We start from the raw sequence: 19,241 nt of genomic DNA, 5'->3' as shown, positions 1-19,241 counted from the left end.
GTTCAGGTATGTGTCCTGAACAGGAATCGAACCTGCAACCATTTGTTGTATGGGATGATGCTCCAACCGACTCAGCCATCCAGCCAGGGCTCCATGTTACTTATTTTCATGTCACAGTTGCCTATTTGAACCTATTTAATTTTAGTATGTTAAGCTTTCTCTGGGGAAGTGACATTTGTAGAAAAATGCCCTGCTTTTTTGGTCTAACTTTCATTTTATTCTTGCCTCATTTTGAAATTCTTCAAAAGTATTTCCAAGTGATGCTGGCCAATGATGAATATCCTTCTTTCTGATGACATTTAGCATTCTTTACTGGTTCCATATTCTTTGACACTTGATCATTTTTGATCCAGCTCTTTATTGCTATCATGTATTGTTCTCAATTATTTACACAAATTTTGTCCTCCTAATAAGATTTAAGTTCCCTGAGCATGAGACTTACCCATGATGGCACATAGTAGGTATTTGCTAAGTGCTCTTTGACATTAATAATACACTTACTTAGTTTTTCCTCCCCTTTTCCATTTCCCCTCTGTGTCTTCTTATACCCACTAAGGTTTGCCAAACTGCTGTTACGTCCTTGGTGTAGGAAAGAGTGGACTAACAATGAACTCTTAGGCATGATTTCCAGGCCCCTAAATCCCATGGATCTTCATGGCATAAACTCTAAGAATAGGTCTCAGAGCTTTTTCATCTTTCTTTTGTTTCGATTAGTAACTTCAGTGATATGAAATCTTCTTCTGGGTGATACACAACTCTGTCAATTAACCATGTTTACCTTCACTAGTCATAGTCACCTGGGACCCTTTTCAGAAAATATGTGTAACATTTGCCTGTGTGTTCTATTTCTTTATGATCATCACCACGGCCCTTTCCAGGGCATATCAAGAACCAGTGGTCTTTATGTTTATTTATTAACTTCTAATTTCAGAAGTTAGGACATGGTTGGTAGGAAGTGTTGAGGTATATATCAGTATCAACTTAACTTGTTGGTAGTCCTGATTCTGAACCAACTTAAGAATTTGTTGATGGTCTTGAAATTATTGCTTTTCAATCCTTCACCCACTGACTGACTAAATCTTTTGCTTACTCTTGAATTATGCCTATTCATCAGATTTCTGGATTCTCAAAGATTCCATGAATGCCCTCTTTATATCATCCTACCTAATAATAGACAAATATGCAAATTGACGATACCTCCGACACACCCACAAGCCACGCCCACAAGCCAATCAGAGCGAGCATGCAAATTAACCCAAACCAAGATGGCTACAGTCACAGAGAGCAAGGATTCCTAGGTAACAGAGGAAGCCAAGCTTTCCGCCTGCCCTTGCCAGGCCTAAGCCTCCACTCAAGCTACAAAGTTTCAATTATAGAAGGTAAACAAATTCAAACAAATGGCGGCAGAATGGAGCTTGAGAGAGCAGGCCAGGGTTGCCGCTGGCAACAGGGGAAGCAAAGCTTTCCGCACACCCTGGCTGGGCCCACCGGCTTAAGGCAACAAAGTTTCAATTATAACCCCAACAGAAATGGCTGCCGGCCACAGAGGGAGCTCCAGGCTTGGCTCCGCTCCAGGCTACAAAGTTTCAATTGTAGAAGGAAAATAAATTCCAGATACCAGGGCCTCCCCTTGGGTTGCCAGGGGGCGTGGCCGGCCTGCAAACCACCACAGGCCCCTCGCTCAGGCCGCCCCACGCCCCAAGGGAACCCCCACCTGATCCAGGACACCCTTCAGGGCAAACCAGCTGCCCCCCCCCCCCCTGTACCAGGCCTCTATCCTATCTAATAAAAGAGTAATATGCAGATTGATCATCACTGCAACACACAATATAGCTGCCCCCATGTGGTCAGAGATCCTGCCCCCATGTGGACACAAGATGGCCGCCACAAGATGGCCAGCAGGAGAGGGCAGTTGGGAGGCACCCGGCCTGCAAGGGAGGGCAGTTGAGAAGGACCAGGCCTGCAAGGGAGGGAGGTTGGAGGTGATCAACCCTGCAGGAGAGGGCAGTTAGGGGTGACCAGGCCGGCAGAAGAGGGAAGTTGGGGGCAAACAGGCTGGCAGCAGAGTGGTTAGGGGGTGATCAGGCTGGCAGGCAGAAGCGGTTAGGGGCAATCAGGAAGGCAGGCAGGCAAGCAGTTGGGAGCCAGCAGTCCTAGATTGTGAGAGGGATGTCCCATATTGGAGAGGGTACAGGCTGGGCTGAGGGACAACCCCCCGCCGTGCACGAATTTCGTGCACCGGGCCTCTAGTATTCTTATAATTAAACTAGACATTTCTTTCTTGGTTCCAATGCTCTCTTTATATATTAAAATGATCTTTATTTCTTTTGACAAGCAGTTTGTTGTTCCTTAGGCAGCCCCCTTCCCCCCCCCCCCCCCCCCAATAAGGCTAGTATTGCAATGAATTCAAAGGTAGGATAACAACTGAGATCAGCCTACGAGGGTGTACTCCTGCTTGTTGCTTTGTAGAAAAACTCATCTCCCCAAACTTGTGGGTAATTTCTTCTCACTGGATTGGAATTCTAGTTAAAATTTTATCCTTTAACTTTTTAACATTATGTGATATTCAATTAGTTTTTAACAAAAAGCTTGTTCTAATGTAGAGAAAATATAGATCTAAATTGCCGAACTAAGTTCATCTACCATTATCACCACCTTTTCCATCTTTCCTATTATGCATATTTGCAGGTTAATCCCTGCCTTTTTAGGTTTCTCTTTATCCAAGATAGCAGCTATGGGCATGTAGCCGGTATGTCCTGACTGATGTGCCTGCCTTTTTGTTTCTAGGTGGGCCATGCACAGATACAGCTCATGTCTCGTTAATCACACCAACCAAAAGATCCTGTGGTACAGGTATGTATATCATTCTTGTTGTTTTTTTTAAATCCTCACCCGAGGATATTTTTCCATTGATTTTTAGAGAGTGGAAGAGAGAGGGAAAGACAGAGAGAAACATTGATGTGAGAGAAACACATTGATTGGTTGCGGGGCCTGAGCCGGAGAGGAGCCTGCAACCAAGGTACGTGCTCTTGACCGGAATCTGACCCAGGACCCTTTGGTCCATAGGCTGACACTCTATCCACTGTGCCAAACCAGCTAGGGCCAGACATCATTCTTATCTGGCTTCATTCTTATCTGAATTATTCACAGAAAATAGCTACTGGTTTTAATGTGGTGTCCTTGCCAGGATGCTCTCTAATTTCTTCCATCAATTTTGAAGTGATATAGTTTGTGCTTAATATTGGGAGTGGAGTGTGAGCAGAGGTCAAAGTGGTGCTCTTGGAGGTCAAATTAACTGAGTTATACTGTCAGCTAGAACCAAGAAGATAGGCAGTTTCCTAATGTCTGAAGAATATTATAATATGAAACATATATTGCCCATTTTCTAGCATGTGGCTAATTTGTCTTGGACTTACTACAAAAATTATTTAAACAACTAGAAGCCCGGTGCACAAAATTCGTGCACGGCAGGGGGTTGTCTCTCAGCCCAGCCTGTACCCTCTCCAATCTGGGACTCCTGAAGGGATGTCCGACTGCCCGTTTAGGCCCGATCGGGCCTAAACGGGCAGTCGGACATCCCTCTCACAATCCAGAACTGCTGGCTCCCAACTGCTTGCCTGCCTGCCTTCCTGATTGCCCCTAACCGCTTCTGCCTGCCAGCCTGATCACCCCCTAACCACTCCGCTGCCAGCCTGGTTGATGCTTAACTGCTCCCCTGCCAGCCTGTTTGCCCCCAACTTCCCTCCTCTGCCAGCCTGGTCACCCCTAACTGCCCTCTCCTGCAGGGTTGATCACCTCCAACTGCCCTCCCTTGCAAGCCTGGTCCCTCTCAACTGCCCTCCCTTGCAGGCCGGGTCCCTCCCAACTGCCCTCTCCTGCTGGCCATCTTGTAGTGGCCATCTTGTGTCCACATGGGGGCAGGATCTTTGACCACATGGGGGCAGCTATATTGTGTGTTGCAGTGATGATCAATCTGTATATTACTCTTTTATTAGATAGGATAGAGGCCTGGTGCACGGGTGGGGGCCAGCTGGTTTGCCCTGAAGGGTGTCACAGATAAGGGTGGGGGTTCCCTTGGGGTGTGGGGCGGCCTGAGCGAGGGGCCTGTGGTGGTTTGCAGGCCGGCCACACCCGCTGGCAACCCAAGGGGAGGCCCTGGTATCTGGAATTTATTTTCCTTCTACAATTGAAACTTTGTAGCCTGGGGCGGCAGCCATTTCTGTGGCAGTTAATTCACCTTCGACAATTGAAACTTTGTAGCCTTAAGCGGGTGAGCCCGGCCAGGGTGTGCGGAAAGCTTTGCTTCCCCTGTTGCCACCGGAAACCCTGGCCTGCTCTCTCAAGCTCCATTCTGCCGCCATTTGTTTGAATTTGTTTACCTTCTATAACTGAAACTTTGTAGTTTGAGTGGAGGCTTAGGCCTGCAACGGCTATGGAAAGCTTGGCTTCCTCTGTTACCTGGGAAACCTTGCTCTCTGTGGCTGTAGCCATCTTGAATTGGGGTTAATTTGCATACTCACCCTGATTGGCTGGTGGGCGTGGCTTGGATGGTGGGCGTGGCTTATGTAGCGGAGTGATGGTTAATTTGCATATTGCCATTTTATTAGAGAGGATGGAGACTGGAAGGTGAAAGAAGTTATAGTACAGATAATCAGTGTTTTAACTTGACTATTAGAATATCCTAATAGTTTTGGAAAATTACTTTCTCTCTCATCTTCAGTGCATGGGGTATGCTGAAATTACTCTTTCCAGATACATAAAGTCTCCCAAAAATCTTTGTGCATCTATGACATTTTTATTAAATATGAAGTCATGAATCTTGTAGCTCTCTAAAAAGCAGTCATAATGGCCATTGCTCCCTTAGCCTATAGCTCAATTTATTTTAAACAGTAAATTTGCCTTTTCCAATAATGCTGCCTGTTATTTAAAATATCTCAAGGATTATATTTGGAAGAGTCAAAATAATTATATTGTTTTTCTAAAGGTCACAGTCAAAGTATTTTTCATAATTTAAAAAGTCCTTTTAACTTTTCAACAAAAATAGCCCAAACTATTTCTATGTACAAACTCATTCTGAAACCTCAGCCCTTTCAAATGCTCATAGTTTTTATGTTAAACTAAAACAGGCCTGACCTTGCACAGTTCCTAAGTAGCATCCAGGCATTGAACTCTTGGAATTTAATTTTACTCTTCTGTTCCATTCCACATGACCAGTTTTGAGGCAGGGCTGTGTAAGAAGGTCTTGGCATGCTCTCATCCCTCCTGTCTTTAGTACCCAAGCTCCACTGGGTAGTTCCAATGGAGATGGAAGAGAACTGTGCCCTGGAGTGAGACAGACCATCCTGATTAGCCAGTGGGAAGTCAGAGCCAGCTTCCTACCCACTCCAGCTAGAAGCTTGAAAACATTCAGAGTCCTTTGATTTCAGGTCCAACAATTTACATGCACAGTGTCTTTTAGTCTTTCTTCTTTCCTTCCAGTCTTGGCCCTCAGTGCAGGGTTTCCTGTTAACACTACCAGTGTGTTTAGGTAGCAGTCACGGAGTGAACCTCAAGCACATTGGGTCATCCTGAGAGAGAGAAAAAGAGACTCGTGTGCTCAGCTTAGGCACCGAAACTAGTAGGAATCCTTCTTTGAATATTATGTACTTGTGTCCTTCATATTCTAGACATGTGTTTTCTTCTCCCATACTATTTTGTGTATCTGGAAATAATAATAGCATTTATTGCATGCTAACTGTATTTCCAGGCACCATTCTATATGCTTTATATACATGACCATTTAATCTTCAGAACAAATCTGCAAGGGAGTTATTCCTCTTTTACAGATGGCAAAATAGATACTCAGAAAATTAAGTACATTTCTTGGAGTAATATTGTAGTAAGAAATAGAAACAGAACTTAAACACAGATCTTTCAGATACTAAAGCCTATGTTGTTTTGCACTACATCATGTTACTGCTTATCACATTTATACTAATAAAAGGGTAATATGCTAATTAGACCAGATAGACCGGACGTCCTTCTGGACAAAGCCACAGTGGTGGGGCTGAGGCAGAGGCAGTTAGGGGTGCAGGCAGGTAAGTGGTTGGGAGCCAGCAGTCCCGGATTGCGAGAGGGATGTCCGACTGCAATCTCCCCAGTGCACAAATTTCATGCACCGAGCCTCTAGTTGTATTATAATTATGCTCCTAGCCAGATGGTGGAAAAACATATCATTGAATGAAATAGGGAGAATGGGAGACACATAATTGGAAATACAGCATGTAATGAAGTAGTGTTTAAAATGTGAGTTCTAAAAGGAGATTTGGTTTCAGATCCTAGCTTTATGTATTACAAAATGTGATTTTAGGTAAATAAGTTAATATCTCAAAATTTGTACTTTATCTGTAAAATTGGATGATAAATCTATCGCATAGGTTTGGTCTAAGAAATAATATGCATAAAGCTCACATAATAGATCTGTAAAGGTAATTGCTATTTCAGTGTAATTGTATCATTAAAGATTATGTGTATACAGTGGCCAACCATTAAATGTTGTGGATAACACATCAGTAGGTAATTTAGATAGAAAGAAGACTAGAAGTGCAGAATTCATTGCTATACCTAGTTTCATTAATTGATTTTATGTTGATTACATTTTTTGTTGCATTTCAGTATTACAGTAGGAACTCATGGTAATATTTTTAGGTCTCCGTAAAGTGAAATGATAAGCAGGGATTGAGCTCTCAGTCACACATTTCCGGGCCTTCTTTTAGGTGACTACATAGCCCTTACCTAGGAAAAGATAGAGAATTTCTGACTTGGAAGGAAATTAATGCAATGTGCAGGTCATCTTCTAAAAAATCCGAAGAAAAGTTGAGATCGCTCAGCCTGCACATTAAAGGTTATCAAGTTCAGCCTGGTGCACTTTTCAAGAAGCCTCTCTGTGCCCCCTCAGACTTCCTGAACTAGCCTTACTATGGCCCTGACGTCCGACTTGTATGGGTCATTGGTTGAGCATTGACCTATGAACCAGGAGGTCACAGTTTGATTCCCAGACAGGATGTGTGCCCTGCTTGCGGGCTCGATCGCCATTGTGGAGCATGCAGGAGGCAGCCAACCAATGATTCTCTCTCATCTTTGATGTTTCTATCTCTCTCGCTCTCTCTGAAATCAATCCTATATAATAAAAAGCTAATATGCAAATCGACCAAACAGTGAAACAACGGTCACTATGACATGCACTGACCTCCAGCTCAACGCAGGAGCTGCCCCCTGGTGGTCAGTGCGCTCCCACAGGGGCACTGCTCAACCAGAAGCTCTGAGCGGGGCTCACAGCTGGCGAGCACAGAGGCGGTGGCGGGGGCCTCTCCCACCTCTGTGGCAGCGCTAAGGATGTCTGACTGACACCTTAGGCCATTCCCCAAGGGCTCCCGGACTGCGAAAGGCACAGGCCGGGCTGAGGGCCCTCCTGAATGCACGAATCTCGTGCACCAGGCCTCTAGTAAAAATATATTTAAACAACAACAAAAAACTATGGCTCTGACACCAGAGGACAGAGTTTCCTGATTGTCAGAGGTAAATTGAATGATTTGTTTTGAGAACTGCAGGTTGACAGTCTTTGTCTCCACCTTTTTGTCTGTCCTTGAATCAGCAGGCTGCCCATGATGGGGATTCTGAGCATTTTTCTTATGAGTCAACATCAATTATAGTGTTACATTGCTGGAGTGTTCTTGTATTCCTTATGTCTAGGTTCTTCAAGAGAGGGCTCATACCTCTAGCATGCTCTGTGGTGCTTCTGCTATAAAGGGGCACAGTCACAGTAGCTCTCCCAAAGAGCTCCTAGAGCATAGGGCTTCAGGCATAGATGATCTGTAAATAATTACCTGACAGTAGTATCAGTTTTTCCTTGGAGTGAGACCCTGTGAATTAGGTCTTACTGACCCCCTCCAAACCAGTCGGTTCAATACAAGGTTGGACCTAAAGCAGCCTCCAGCATAGTAATGACATGTGTTAGGAAAAAGATACTTAGGCTAAAATATAGTGGTTCTTTAGGTCAACAGTCCCTGAAGAAGGCATATCTATATATATAAAAGCCTAAGTGACTGGTCGACTGGTTTGACTGGTGGCTGACGCGCACTGGCCACCAGGGGACAGACGCTCAACGCAGGTGCTGCCCCCTGGTGGTCAGTGCGCTCCCACAGTGGGAGCGCTAAATGCAGGGCTCACTGCTGGCTGCCGCAGCCCAGAGACCGCAGCGGAGGGGCAGCGAGCCTACCTAGCAGTGGCAGCAGCAGGCATAGCGGGGCTGTGATGAGCAGGAGCGGCAGGCAGGAGTGACAGGCGGCATTGGACTGCCAGTTTTGGCCGATCCCCACAGGCTGCACTGAGGGACCCCACTGGTGCATGAATCCGTGCACTGGACCTCTAGTAATATATAATCTGTGAGGTATGGGGAGAAAATAGTAAAAGTTCTTTATCTCAGCCTTTTAAATTTTCTGTTTTGCAGATTCATTTTATAATTATATAGCAGTCCATACATATAGTCTAAAACCAGCAAATACATAGGATGCATATTTAAAGGTACATAGCCAAATAAAGAGAGTACACGCAAAAAAAAAAAAAAAAGGTTAGCGACCTTTTCAGTGAACAGGTCATTTTCTTTTTAGTACTTTGAAAAATAGATCTAAAGATTAGCATTAGGCTCATAATTACAAGCCTGAGTGGTTGATTAATAACGTCTCTGTTTCAGGGGACTAATGTTGATCTGAGGATATTGTAATTTAAACAGGTGGAAAACAGTGTAGAGTGGCTTGTCTACAACCATCAAAGTGAGAGGGGAACTCTTTTTTTTTTTTTTTTTTACTTTATTTTTACTATTGACACTATACATATCCCCATTCTCCCCCCCCCCGTCCCCCCCCCACACACCCTGTCCACCTCCATCCAGCCCCGTTCCCCCTTTCCTCTGGCCATCATCATAGTATTGTCTGTGTCTGTAGGTTATACATATATGTTCTTTGGCTAATCCCTTCACCTTTTTTCACCCAGTTCCCCAAGAGGGAACTCTTTTTAAGAAATTGCTCTGTGGTAATTGGAAGTCTAAGAAGTCTAAGAAGCAGGTTGCAAAAAGTAGTAGTGGCAAGTAAAAGATCAGTTTGTATTTGTGAACTAGGTCAGAAACTCTTTTCTTTAGATGCTGGCTTTTGGCTACATAGCATTATTAACAGTTAAACTCTGTAATCTTTAGATAGGAAAAAAATAAACAGCAGCACCATGATTATTTTGTTATTGAAAGCAGAGAAAAATTAAGTGAAGCTGCTTGTGGCTTTGTAGAGCTCTGGGAACTGTCAGCAAAGAGTTGAAAAGTGCTGCAAATCCCAGGTTGCTTTGGTTAGAATGTGAGAGTTAAAGCATATCACACCTTCAGATAACTAGAGAGAGCTTACCTTTCTTCAAAGGCTTTGGGTATTTTGCACATGTTCCCTTGTTAATTCTCACAACATTCCTGCCAAGAATGAATATATTGTGAAGGAAAAGAGTTCCTTTTCCTTGGCAACAAACTACCTTTTCTCCTTCATCTTTTCTAACTATTAAGTTATACCTTAAGCCAAAACGTTGTAATCAGAGCTGTGGTCATCCTTTTTAGACAACTTTATTTGGAAGGTGTTTGGATATTTATGTGAATATCTTCAGGAAGTCATATTTTTTATTTATTTTTAAAAATATTTTTTATTGATTTCAGAGAGGAAGGGAGAGGGAAAGAGATAGAAACATCAATAATAATAAAAATTTAAAAAAAGAAATATCAATGATGAGAGAGTTATTGATCGGCTGCCTCCTGCACCCCTCACACTGGGGATTGAACCACAACCTTCTGATTCATAGAAACTCAACCACTGAGCCTGCTGGCCGGGCCAGAAAGTCATATTTTTTATGTTTAAAGTGCCTTGTGGGAGGTCTTTTTGCCTTTTTTTAAAAGACATGTTCTGTAACCTTTTTTTTTTTTTCATAAGACTTATTTGCAGAGTTACAGTAAAAGAAGTTATTTTGTATTTTATGTATTGGAGTTTTCTATTGGTAAAATTTAAAATTTAAGTTGTAATGGACAGATAGAACCATGTCTTGTCTTAAATGTTCTTAGAGAAAAAGTCTCTCTCCAGCAGGATCCTTGAACATGACTAACCCAAGGATTCTGCTCCTTCCAGATGGAGGATTAAGCAGTTCTTAGCTCTAGGACCTGGGTTGACTATATCAAAGCATAGACTTTTTAGCATATGAAAAAAAGGAAATTGTTCCTTCCCCGTTTTAACCACTCCATGGCTTGATTTTGTGTTTTCATTTTATAGTCCCTTTATTTTTGAAGTTAAAATAAAAAGTCATAAACAAGCTTGCAGACTTGATGGTACTGTTTACAGGCTTTTGCTCCACTATATCTATATTCACTATTACTCTTCTTCCAGCAAATATGTTGAGCAAATAATATTCTCTCTGATCGACTTGAAAAATGATAGTTTTAAAATGCTCTGTGTAGGAGCTCCAGTGGCGCAATCGGTTAGCGCGCAGTACTTATAAAATGCTCTGTGTATGTTAAAAATGTGATTATAGTTAGTAGAATAGCAAATAAAATAGCCATTTGTGGGGCCATACGGGAGCTGTAGTATTGTTTGATATGAAAGCAGATGGGACTAGAAACTCCAATTAGAAACCAATGCAGGTTTTCTCACAAAGTATCATCTTTTCACTCTGTAAGAAGCATGTTAATTCAGTTTAACTATCTATCCTTTGCCTGCTTTTCCTTTTCTTTCCTCTTGAAAAGCACATGTTTATTAACGTTTTAGGTCACCTTTTTTCCTTTCAGCATGATGAACAGTGACATGAACTAGATAGCCTTGTATTGTTCATTGTTTCCCTTTTTTCCCTAAAACCTTTTTTTGGCTCATTTCTCTCAGGCAACCTGCTTGTGATGTTATTGTCTGTTTTTACAAAGACAAGAGAAGAAAACCCCTTTCACCTGGGAGATAAGAGAAGATTGATGTACTAAACACTTTCCACATCAGTGTTCAGGAGCCACTTAAAGGGGAATGTTTCATTGTTGTTCTGTTACCGTGAGGTTTCTATAAGATCTTTTAAATTGATTCAGAAGCTAAAGGGTGGCAGTGTTAAATCAGAAGTGGCCCTGTAAATCTTAGAAATACCCACAGTTGTGTGTTTTATCTCCTGGTAAAGTCAGTATTCATGGAAACATTTCAACCAGTGTATTTAATTCTAGAGAGTTGAGTCCTTGACTATAAACTGTATTGGTCCATATTACACTTTGTAAATGACTCTTCTAAGAAGGACTCTGTATAGCTTAAAGGAAGGCAGCTTTGGGTGTGATTCAACTATGTAATTCAATGGTGTGTGTTTTTTTTTTAATTATTTCTTTTTGGTCCTTAAGGTACAGCTTTTCCCTCTGGTCTGCAGTATCAGCATTTGAGACAGAAAGTTAGAAATTTGACCTACTTATGTAATATGCAACCTTCCATCAGGAGGAGATTAGGGAAGATATAAACCTTTTATTTTAGTTTATTTTTTTGCATTAAATGTAACCATTGAAGAAAGATCAAAAGAGTAACCTGTCATGGCAAGGAAAAAGTATTTTAAAAAAGTTTTACCTTGTGTATTCATCATTTTGGGTCCTAAAGGAGTTCATTTAATTCCTGAGGCAGGGGACAAAAATGAATACCAATTATTTGGAAGATTGCAAAAAAAAATGTCTAATCTAAAAGGTGCATGTTATGTTTTACCATCCAAGGGAGGGGAGGAAGGCATAGGTTACCATGGTTTGCCATCGTTTATTTGCTGACAGTATGTGCTTTTTGGCCATTGAATGGAAAACTGGGGAGGGGAAATAAATTGCTACATGCTTTTTCATGTGTTTTTTTTTTTGTTGTTGTTGTTTTTTGCCTATTCCAACTTTAATCTGCCTGAGTTGTTGCTTATATTAAAGAATAGAATGAGATAGAAAAGCACTGTATAATTAGGTGATTTGATCTCAATATGTACATAATAGCAGGTGAGTTTAAAAGCACCTCATATAATGTATAGATCCGAGAAAAGATTAAAGAGAGCTTACTGTTTTTCATTTGTACCCCTGAATGAGAGTTAGGTCCCATTGTCCCCAGTCCTTGTGTTTGTGTTACAGGCTAGCTAGACATGTAATGTATGAGAGTTTGCTGAGCTTGAAGTCATTGGCTTGTTTCACAGGCCTTGTTTGGGTTTTCCTCAAGAGAAGCAATGACTTCCTTTCTGAGAACAGGCTGATATAAATGAATATCAAGCCAGGATGCCAATCTTACCAACAGGGATTTTTGTACTTGAAGGATAAAAATGCACTCCAGTATGAAAAGGAAAAGGCAGTGTGATGAGGCTTGTTGCTATTTGGGGTATGTGTGTGTATGAGAAGCCTAGGCTGTGGTGTTGAGCTGCTCATGGTCCACTTGCTTTGTGCTAATTCAGTTTGCTTGGATCCTTGAATGCAGTTACAACTGAGGGTTTTTGCCTTTGTGGTTATTTATTTTATCATAGCTTGCACTCTTACCAAGGAGAAAAGTTCTGAACTTCCATTAATTAGCTGTTCTATTGCTCCACTGGGGCAAAATGCCTGAGCCAACATTGTTTTAAAAAGGTTATCAAGGGAATTTAATGCCCCTCTCCTCCTTTGAAACTTTTGGATTATTTGGGGGGGGGGTGGATATATGGGGGGGTCTCTTTTCAGGTGCTGCTCCACAGCATGTATGTGCCTGTTAAGAGTGCAGCATGTTAGAAATGTAGCTTTCCCAAAGCAGTCTTACCAGAAGGAGCAAGATAGAACAGCCATAATGCTGCATTATAAATCATCGGGGCCTCGCAATGATACTGCCCATTAAGGAGACTTTTTTTTTTTTTTTTTTTTTTTGTGCTCTACTCAGTTCCTAGCTGTACTAATAGAACAGCACATCAAGCAAGGCTGTAAATAAAAGTTATTACCTAATAGGTGGGTGCTGAAGTGGAACGGACGGAGCTGAGGCATGGAGGCCTTATTACCGCTCATCAGCAATTATAAACAGGATAAAGTGTCTGGGACTTGGGCTGATGCAGCGAGGGCTAATAGAGGCTGGGAATGACACTAGGCCATGATAGGATGATGTATGCTGATGCGTTTTTACTGTCTCATCGTGCTGCTTGCTTCCAAGACAAGTTATGTTATCTGTTTTCCTGCTTGCTCATCTATCTGAAGAGACATTCCCATTGCCTCTCCTGCCAGCAGGTGGGCTGGCATTTATTCCTCATACCTGTGTCTCCTTCTAAGGCAACCCCCTCATGAAGAGTCTTCAGAAGTATTTCATAATCATGCCGATTAAAGCCATACTCTTATTGTATCATCTGCTGTCATGGGTATAGGTCACACCTTCAGAAGTGGTTGCTTATGTGGAATATAGGATCAGCTGAGGCACTATAGTTAGTCTGCCAGCCCAGTACTTGATTCAAAGACCACTGTGACATTCCTGCAATAGATTCTGTAGTGACAAGCAAAAGAAGTGGTAAATATGCATTTTGTTCCTGGGAGCTGATCCCATAAACAGAACAAGTACAGAAACATAAATACTACTAATTTCAGCTATAGAGAGCAGGAAATGTAACTAATGTTTATTTTTAAAAGTGAACACAGGGAGGATAAACTATACTAATCATTATGAGCAAATATTATACTAGTGTGGTCTTTGTCTTTTAAAGGATTAGCTTCCTGGTGAAATGCTTAGAATTTAGTTCCTTTTTTATTTTTAATTTATTTTATTGTTGAGAGTATTACAGAAGTTCCCCATTTTCCCCTCTACCCATCTGCCTCACCCCCCTCTACCCAGGCCCTCTGTGTCCATGGGCTATGCATATATGCTTAGAAGTTCTTTGGTTCCTTAGAGTCAATAGGAATGATAAAGGGATACTGGAATGTGGAGGGAAAGTCTAAAAGTAGGACTGTGTTTTTTAGTGAACAGAAAATGCAAATATGACTTGGCAATGCATATAGCAGAGAAGCAACTATATTTGGGAAAATTGAGATACAGCTCTCTTCAACTTTGACCATTCAACCTCACTAGATCCCAGCAATTAGACTTGGAGATAGGAGCACTCTGTAGCAGAGCCACAGAGGAATGCTTTGAAAGGGTTTACCAGTCTGATCCAGGAGTTTATGAACATTCCAGTAGTATAATTGTTTGTCACTTGTGCCTTTAAATGAATACAACTCTTGGTATTTGTTTTTTGTTAATCCTCACCTGAGGATATTTTTCCATTGATATTTAGGGAGAGGAGAAGAGAGAGGGAAAGACAGAGAAACATTGATGTGAGAGACACACATCAATTGGTTGCCTTCTGCATGAGCTCTGACCAGGGCCTGGGCCAGGGAGGATCCTGCAACCTTGATTGAAATTGAACCAGGCACCCTTTGGTCCGCAGACCAAGCTCCAGCCATTGAACCAAACTGGTTAGGGCTGAATACACTTCTTTATACAACGCATTAAAAACTAACCTATCAGGAGATTTCTTGCTATTTGAGAAATTGTAGTTTTTCCATGTAGTTCTTTGATACCTCAAATTATGCATACGTGTACCTCATATTTAAAGAAGCCTGATATATGATAATATTACAAACCAGATAAACTAAGAATTAATGTTATAGGAGAGTCCTTCAGTCTATAAATGTTTGCTACCTGGTGAAGGTGGATAAATTTTCACTTTTGCACATTAAGTAATATTTGACTTGCCAGATAATCAATTCCTGCTTGTCCCATTTATTCTCAGCGTGTTCTGTGGGTAGTGGCCAGTAGAATAGAGGAGAGGAGATGAACATAAGAAAAATGTTTTAAAATAATAACAGGATTTGATGACTGATTAGAGTTGGCTAAAGAAAGAGTATAAAGTTCTAAACATGGGGAACTGAGAGAAGAAAGATGAGATTGATGGCAGGAAAAAGATTGCGAAGGAAAACTGGTTGAAACTATTTTCAGTTTCTGATAACCTAAATTTTAGGTTATTTTAGATTGTCCTGTAGAAAATGTAAGCATAGTTTAGAATTTATTAGTCTAGAAGCAGATTAAAGGTGTGCAAGTGGGTGAGGGAAATGAATACAGAAGAACAATGGGCTAAGAACTGCATTTAGGGGGCTGGGAAAGAGAAACAGATCAGTAAGTTAAGGAAGCTAAAGAAAGGACAAAGCTTTATACAGTATTATGAAGGATGTATGAGAAGAGAGGCCAGGAAACATGAAGACTAAGGGGAGCTGTTGTCTGTAGCTAGCAGACCACTGAAACCCTGAAAGAAGTTCGTGTAATGTGGTGGGATTAAAAGCTTGATGGGAGGCCATTACGAGGCACTTCATAACAAGGAAAGAAAGGTAGCAGATAGAAATCATTCAGTTTAAAGAGTAGGTGAGCCATTAAAAACCAATAAGTAATGGTGGTTGGAGGGGCAAACCAGGTCAGGTATGGAGGTGGTTAAGATAGGGAAATATTTTGCCTTTGTTAAAATACAAAAGAAAGATACACGGAAGAGAAAGAAATAGAAATATTAGGAGAAATAGAACTGATAAAAGCAAGATTCTTTAGAGGCAGAAACCTAGAAGGATTACTTCCTTCCAAGATTATATGGAAAGACATACAGATATAGATAAATACATTTCCTCTTTTCATGTGTACTAGTAGATGGTTAGCTGGACAAGATGAACCAAGGAGTTCATCTTAGAAGGTCATCATTTTCTGAATAAATAGATAATACCATCAGCTGTAAAGTAGCAGCAGAGAACAGGTTATAAGGAGAGAAATACTATGGACTAAAGGAGGAAAAATAGGATTTCCAAGTAATAGCTAATCCAAATTGTCATTAAATACTAGTTTAAATTTACAGTGGGCCAAAGTAAGACTTTCTCTGGAAAGAGCAAAGAGAGAACAAGTGGTACTCGTTTCTTTCTTTTTCTATTATGTTTCCATTTTCAAAAGTAACATGTGGTAGCACATCATAACACAGAAGAGTTTATAAAAGAAAGTGATAGTCTAGAGACAGTCCACTCCACAAAACCGACCAGCATTTCTCTCTTGACAGTTTCTGTTGTAATATTTTCATCCTGTAGGTTACCATTATAACTGTGGAAGGAAAAAAAAAAATACTGTCACCCAAGAATTTTCTTTCACCATTGTTTTATTCCTCATTTTTGGAAATACAACCCCCAAACAAGTTCCTAGGAGGAGTGTTGATATTCTTGCACTTCTGAAGATGTCTTTTCTACTCCTAGTATGATGGAAAGTTTGACTAAGTATAGAATTCTTGGGTGAAAATGATTGTTCCTTCCCTTCCATGCTATTACTGAGAAGTCAGTGCCACTGATTTTCTTTTTAAGTAATATATCAGATTTTTTTCACCTCTAAAACTCTTAGTTTTGTGTTTTTATCCTTGGTGTTACAAAATTTGTAGTGGCATATATAGTGGTCATCTTCCTCTCGCCCCATTCAAGATGTTGGATGCTTGCTGGGCCCCTAAAATTTGAAGACTAATGTCCTCCTTCAGCTGTAGACTGTCTTTAATATTCCCCCAACTTAACATTCTCTTCTCTATTGGGTTTCATAATGTAGATCTTGGGCCTGCTAGATTGGTGATTTTTCTCTTCTTTCTCATAATTTCCATCTCCTCTTGTTTACTTTATCTTCCAAAACTTCTATTAACCATTATACTTTCATTGAGCTTGCTCTTGTTCCCTGAAAGTTTCCTTTTCATAGTATCTTATTCTTGTTTATAATAATAATAATCCAATATAATGAAGAGGTAATATGCAAATTGACCATCACTCAAACACACAAGATGGCTGCCCCCATGTGGTCAAAGATGGCCGCGACAAGATGGCCAGCAGGGAAGGGCAGTTGGGAGGGACCAGGCCTGCAAGGGAGGGCAGTTGGGGGCGATCAGGCCTGCAGGGGAGGGAACTTGGGGGGCGACCAGGCCTGCAGGGGAGGGCAGTTGGGGGAGACCAGGCCTTCAGGGAAGGGCAGTTAGGGACAATCAGGCCTACAGGGGAGGGCAGTTGGGAGTGACCAGGCCTGCAGGGGAGGGCAGTTGGGGGGGACCAGGCCTGCAGGGGAGGGCAGTTGGGGAGGACCAGACTGGCAGGGGAGGGCAGTTGGGGGGGGGACCAGGTTGGCAGGGGAGGGCAGTTGGGGGGAGGACCATGTCGGCAGGGAAGGGCAGTTGGGGGGGACCAGGTCGGCAGGGGAGGGCAGTTAGGAGCAACCAGGCTGGCAAGGGAGGGCAGTTAGGGGTGACCAGGCTGGCAGGGGAGGGCAGTTGGGGCAATCGGGCCAGGAGGGGAGCAGTTAGGCGTTGATCAGGCTGGCAGGGGAGTGGTTAGGGGGTGATCAGGCTGGCAGGCAGAAGTGATTAGGGGCAATCAGGTAGGTAGGCTGGCGAGCAGTTGGCTGATGACCAGGCCAGCAGTCCTGGATTGTGAGAGAGATCACAGATTGGAGAGGGTGCAGGCTGCGCTGAGGGACACACACACACCCCTGTGCACAAATTTCTTGCACTGGGCCTCTAGTAATAATAATAACATAGTAATATATTCTGAGTATGTTAGTGATTAGACTTGTGCTCTTCTGTTGGTTGTTATCTGTGATTGTCTTGAGGCCAGTTTTCATATTTGTTTTAGTCTTATCCTTCATGCTTCTGTTCTCATTTGCCTGGTGAAGCTTGGTTTTCTGTTGACTTCTAAGGGGGAAAATGCCTAAATGGATAGAGAGTTTCTCCAATGTCTCTTTCTTGCATGGGAATTTTTACTGTGGGCTCTGTGTGTGATGGAGTCGGAAGGCAGTGTTAACTGACAGAATTTATTGTGAGAAAGTTGAGATCCTGCTGTCAAGGCTCTCAAATGCAGAATGAAGACTTGACTATGAGGAGCCATACAAACAGCTTTGCCTTGATGGGTCATTCACTTTGTTTAGAGAAGAACTGTCCAGATTTTTACCAAGTAAATGTGGGCTGCTACCAAGGATGGGAGGTGTAGACTAGTACAATTATTCTGCAAATACACATTCAGTGGAGCCCCCTGATTTCTGCCCTTCTTCTCATTCTGCTTCTCTTTGCATGTAGTGGCTGCCACCTCTGCAGTCACCAAGTTTCAACATGGCTAACAACATCTAGATATTTGTTTAAAATCTGTTTTTTATTATGTTAAATGCATACAATTTATTATAGTGGGTTAATTGTTCATGTTTTTTAAATTTTATTTCAGTTGGGTCTAGGGAGGGGGAAGAAGGGTCAAAGGAAAATGTGATTAGCCCTCTTGATCTAAAAGTTACCTGGGACAAAGTCAGGATTATGCTTTTAGATTTATCTATTGGTGGGAGATACAAGGGAAGGGTAGAATGTTGTGGTTCTTAGGAAACCTAGTAAATGAGAATGTACCCAAGTTAAAGTCTCTAATCCTGAAGAGAAAGAAGTATAGAGTTGGTGGTTGAGATTGTGGGCTCTGGAGACAGTTTATGTGGGCTCACATTCCAGTGCTCCATTTTACCAACCATATAACTGGAAGAATTGTTCAATTTCTCTATGAGCCTTATTTTTCTTTTTTGTAAAATAATAGACCCAATCATAGTGAGAAATGAAACAATGTGTTTAAAGCACTTAACTTGATGTCTGATAAATCCTCAATAGGTAGATGTGGACAGAAGGTACAAGGTAATCTGACTGAAAGGAGAGTGAAGAGAAACTTGAGGAAATGTAGAGGAAAGTGTGAAAAAACTCACACAACTCAGTCTGGTTGGAAAAATATATGGAACCAGAGACCCAGTGCACAAATTTGTGCACCGGTGGGTCCCTCAGCCTGGCCTGGCCCTCTCGCAATCCAGGACCCCTCAGGGGATGTTGGACCACCAATTTCAGCCTGCGGGGATTGGGCCAAAACCAGCAGTCCTGCAGTAGTGTGTTAAGCGGCAGGCGGCCAGGGAGGAGCCCACGCCACTCTACTCATCCCGGCCCCACTGCACCTGCCACCACTCGGTAAGCTTGCTGAGTGGCGTTCCTGCTGTGGGAGCGCACTGACCATCAGGGGGCAGCTCCTGCATTGAGCATCTGCCCCCTGGTGGTCAGTGCGCATCATAGCAACTAGTAGTTCGGTCCTTGTGTTGCTTAGGCTATTATATATATAGATAAGAAACTGGTAATGAGGACCGGAAGCCAAACAAATTGGAAAGTACAGA

General features: G+C 42.1%; 1 protein-coding gene across 1 annotated transcript in view; it reads left to right on the top strand.

Moving 5' to 3' along the window:
- The window catches only part of ZFAND3 (zinc finger AN1-type containing 3), a 356,826-nt gene that overhangs the window by 277,106 nt on the left and 60,479 nt on the right, over positions 1–19,241 (top strand). The window contains exon 4 of the mRNA XM_079780635.1: positions 2,788–2,853. Coding sequence (XP_079636761.1) covers positions 2,788–2,853 — 66 coding nt within the window. The remainder of the gene's footprint in view (positions 1–2,787; positions 2,854–19,241) is intronic.

The sequence above is a fragment of the Cnephaeus nilssonii genome (assembly GCF_951640355.1).
Source record: "Cnephaeus nilssonii genome assembly, chromosome: 9".
Lineage (NCBI taxonomy): Eukaryota > Metazoa > Chordata > Mammalia > Chiroptera > Vespertilionidae > Cnephaeus > Cnephaeus nilssonii.
This window is presented reverse-complemented; position numbering and strand designations above follow the sequence as displayed.